The sequence below is a fragment of the Myotis nattereri genome (genome assembly GCF_964212035.1).
Source record: "Myotis nattereri genome assembly, chromosome: 7".
NCBI lineage: Eukaryota > Metazoa > Chordata > Mammalia > Chiroptera > Vespertilionidae > Myotis > Myotis nattereri.
Window position 1 is genome coordinate 41,374,688 of NC_138082.1, and position 4,173 is coordinate 41,378,860.

The 4,173-nt window shown below is 43.2% G+C and overlaps 1 protein-coding gene across 1 annotated transcript; it reads left to right on the plus strand.

Moving 5' to 3' along the window:
* The first annotated feature begins 284 nt into the window (after nucleotides 1-284).
* LOC308522409 (intraflagellar transport protein 70B-like) lies at nucleotides 285-3,962 on the plus strand. Its single transcript, XM_081095862.1, has one exon. The coding sequence runs from the start codon at nucleotides 299-301 to the stop codon at nucleotides 2,294-2,296; it is 1,998 nt and encodes a 665-aa protein (XP_080951988.1). The 5' UTR covers nucleotides 285-298; the 3' UTR covers nucleotides 2,297-3,962.
* Nucleotides 3,963-4,173: the final 211 nt, after the last annotated feature.

Below are 4,173 nucleotides of genomic sequence, written 5' to 3' on the forward strand. Positions count from 1 at the left end.
CCGCGAAGGCGCAATTGAACCGGTGCATGCCGGGAGGAGGAGTTCCTTCGCTGAATTACTTAAGGCCGATTTCTCTCCCCTCACAAACTAATGATGCTCACATTCCTGGACTCATCCGGAGCGAGATCAGGTATGGACACCTCACATTCATGACTTCTTCCTAGTGTGACCCTTCCGCTAAAAGTAACTTTGGGAACCTGCAAAACAAACAAACAAAACAACCAAACTCCTTTGCGGTTTTCCGTTTCCGGTTGGCTTGTTGCCTTGGAAACTGGGACGCACAGGCATCTTGGCGGTTATGGCGGGGCTGGGCAGTACGCCGGTCCCCGACGGGGAGTTCACCGCGGCCGTGTACCGGCTCATCCGGGACTCCCGCTACGCCGAGGCGGTGCAGCTGCTGGGCAGGGAGCTGCAGCGGAGCCCGAGGAGCCGCGCCGGCCTGTCGCTGCTGGGCTACTGCTACTACCGCCTGCAGGAGTTCCCCATGGCGGCCGAGTGCTATGAGCAGCTGAGCCAGCTGCACCCGGAGCTGGAGCAGTACCGCCTGTACCAGGCCCAGGCGCTGTACAAGGCCTGCCTTTATCCCGAGGCCACCCGGGTCGCCTTCCTCCTGTTGGACAACCCCGCCTACCACAGCCGGGTCCTCCGTCTCCAAGCTGCTATCAAGTACAGCGAGGGCGATCTCCCCGGGGCCAGGAGCCTGGTGGAGCAGCTTCTGAGTGGGGAAGGGGGTGAAGACAGTGGGGGTGAGAACGAGTCAGATAGCCAGGTCAACCTGGGCTGTTTGCTCTACAAGGAGGGACAGTATCAAGCTGCATGTTGCAAGTTCTTTACAGCCCTGCAGGCCTCGGGCTACCGGCCTGACCTTTCCTACAATCTGGCTTTGGCCTATTATAGCAGCCGACAGTATGGCCCAGCGCTGAAGCATATCGCTGACATTGTGGAGCGTGGCATCCGCCAGCACCCAGAGCTAGGTGTGGGCATGACCACCGAGGGCATTGATGTTCACAGTGTTGGCAACACTTTAGTTCTTCACCAGACTGCACTGGTGGAAGCCTTCAACCTTAAGGCAGCCATAGAATACCAACTGAAAAACTATGAGGTGGCCCAGGAAGCCCTCACTGACATGCCACCAAGGGCAGAGGAAGAGTTAGACCCTGTGACCCTGCACAACCAGGCGCTGATGAATATGGATGCCAGGCCTACAGAAGGGTTTGAAAAGCTACAGTTTTTGCTCCAACAGAACCCCTTCCCCCCAGAGACCTTTGGCAACCTGTTGCTGCTCTACTGCAAATATGAGTATTTTGACCTAGCAGCTGACGTCCTGGCAGAGAATGCCCACTTGACTTATAAGTTCCTCACACCTTATCTCTATGACTTCTTAGATGCCATGATTACTTGCCAGACAGCTCCTGAAGAGGCCTTTATTAAGCTGGATGGGCTAGCTGGGATGCTGACTGAGCAGCTCCGGAGACTCACCATGCAAGTGCAGGAAGGAAGACACATTAGAGATGATGAAGGGGTCAAAAAGGCAGTGAATGAATATGATGACATCCTGGAGAAGTATATTCCCGTATTGATGGCCCAGGCAAAGATCTACTGGAACCTTGAAAATTATTCAATGGTAGAAAAGATCTTCCGCAAATCTGTGGAATTCTGCAATGACCATGATGTATGGAAGCTGAATGTGGCTCATGTTCTGTTCATGCAGGAAAACAAATACAAAGAAGCCATCGGTTTTTATGAGCCCATAGTCAAGAAGCATTATAACAACATCCTGAATGTGAGTGCTATTGTATTGGCTAACCTCTGTGTTTCATATATTATGACAAGTCAAAATGAAGAAGCTGAGGAGTTGATGAGGAAGATTGAAAAGGAGGAAGAGCAGCTCTCCTATGATGACCCAGATAAGAAAACCTACCATCTCTGCATTGTGAATTTGGTGATTGGGACACTTTACTGTGCCAAAGGTAATTATGACTTTGGGATTTCTCGAGTTATTAAAAGCTTGGAACCTTACAATAAAAAACTGGGAACTGATACCTGGTACTATGCCAAAAGATGCTTCTTGTCCTTATTAGAAAACATGTCAAAACATAAGATCGAGATTCGTGAGGATGTTTTTGAAGAATGTGTGCAGTTTCTAGAACACTGTGAAGTTTATGGCAGGAACGTGCCTGCTGTTATTGAACAACCCCTGGAAGAAGAAAGAATGCATATTGGAAAGAATACGGTCACATATGAATCCAGACAATTAAAAGCTTTGATTTATGAGATTACAGGATGGAATATGTAGTCATGTCTTATAATGGCTTATAGCATAATTGGTTTATATCTGTATTTTGTACTGTTTTATTTGTATTTAGCCATTGGTATCTTTACTTTGTTACATGTTGAACTTTGTATAATTTACAGTCATAATAAAATAATTTGATTAACATGTTTTTAAAATCTTCACTAACTGAAATATAAGAATTTTGGACATGTATCTGTGAAACATTCAAAATGGAATGGGGATACTATGTGTTAGGACTTGTAATGCCTATGTTCCCTTTCCTTTGTTATCATGTGTACTTTGTTGTATTTTGAGAGTCCCTTGCACAAGGATTACATTATCCAAGAACTTGGCACTATCAAGCCTAGAATTCATTGATTACTATATAGAATTTCTAGTCTTTTAATAATAACTTTAGGGCCTGGCCACTGTGGTTGAGCATTGACCCATGAACCAGGAGGTCAGGGTTCAATTCCTGGTCAGGGCACATGCCTGGGTTGCAGGCTCAATCCCCAGTAGGGGGCATGCAGGATGCAGCCAGTGATTCTCTCTCATCATTGATGTTTCTATCTCCCTCTCCCTTCCTCTCTGAAATCAATTAAATGTATAAAACATTGGGGATTATGTACTCTCACCTCACCATTAGCCCTCATAATTAATTTGTAATGCATACATTTACATAGACTTTAGGATGTTTTGCCAGGGTTTTTAAATATAGATGTAACATTCTATGTAACCAAAATTACTTAGGTTATGTTTCTTTTAAATGTGCAAGACTCGGGGGGAAGTCGGTGCTTTTAACAGCCTTGATGCTATGTTGTAAAGAATGGTTTTCTTCCATTTGTTAATTTGAATATATGAACAAGATAGATATACTATTACTCTTTTTCCTAACTGCTCTCATTTATCATTCACAGTGACTCATGGTAGAGGTACCCTAAAATCTCAGTTCTAATTACTACTTTTTTGTTTCCTGCTAAGGATATGTTAATGCTAGATTTGTTTGCATGTTGTATCCTCTTGGGTAAGCAAAAATCTACATTATTCCCATGACCTCATCAAACTTCTCTCCTACTTCTATCACAATGAAATGTCAATTCTGTAACATTATCTGACAGTTTCACAATGCTAGCTTCACACCCAGAACCCTCCCAATAAGAACTCCACTAATTCCACTTAGTAATTTTCCCACCCCTTTTCTTTCCACAAATCAGTCAACACCAACATGACTTGGCTTAGGAAAAAAAAAAAAAAAAAGTACTAGGTTGAATTATATGAAATTGCTGATTTTCAGTTTTTGACCTACTAACAATTTCTTATGGTTCAACCTAATAGTTTTCTACTGAAAGTTAATGAACCCCCTGCCATAATGAGATGATTTTTTTCCTTCAAGGAGAAATCACTTAGCCACTTTGGTACTCAGAAGTATGCTCAGCATAAATCCTCTGTAACATGACCTCCGGGGTGTTCATTTTCTGTTAGATCTATCAGAAATGTTGGCTTATTCTGAAGTACAGTGGTCTTGAATTCACAGCATTTTTAATGTTGATACCATTTACCATTTTTATGTTTCACCCCATATTTGGAGGACAATGTTTAATGATCTCTTCTGTGCATTCCATTGCATAGGTATATACCTAGAAAATGTTCTTTAACAATATTTGTATTAAAAACGTTGCTGTTTTTGTGCAGTAGCTCTGTGCCTCTGTCAAGCTTCATAGCCCCTTAAGATCTGGAAAGTAAATGAACTGAAATCTTATTTTCAACAGCCATGTTAAAATTCTGATTTTATTTTGCACATTTCCTCTAAACTACTTTTTTCTTAAGAAAAAAAAAAAGCATAAAGTGTAAGTAACACTAACCACCCAAAAGTAAATGTTTTCCAGATTCCCTTTTGC

Bases quoted from the DNA above. Each gene is read 5' to 3' on its own strand.
- LOC308522409 (XM_081095862.1), top strand. From the start codon at position 299: ATGGCGGGGCTGGGCAGTACGCCGGTCCCCGACGGGGAGTTCACCGCG.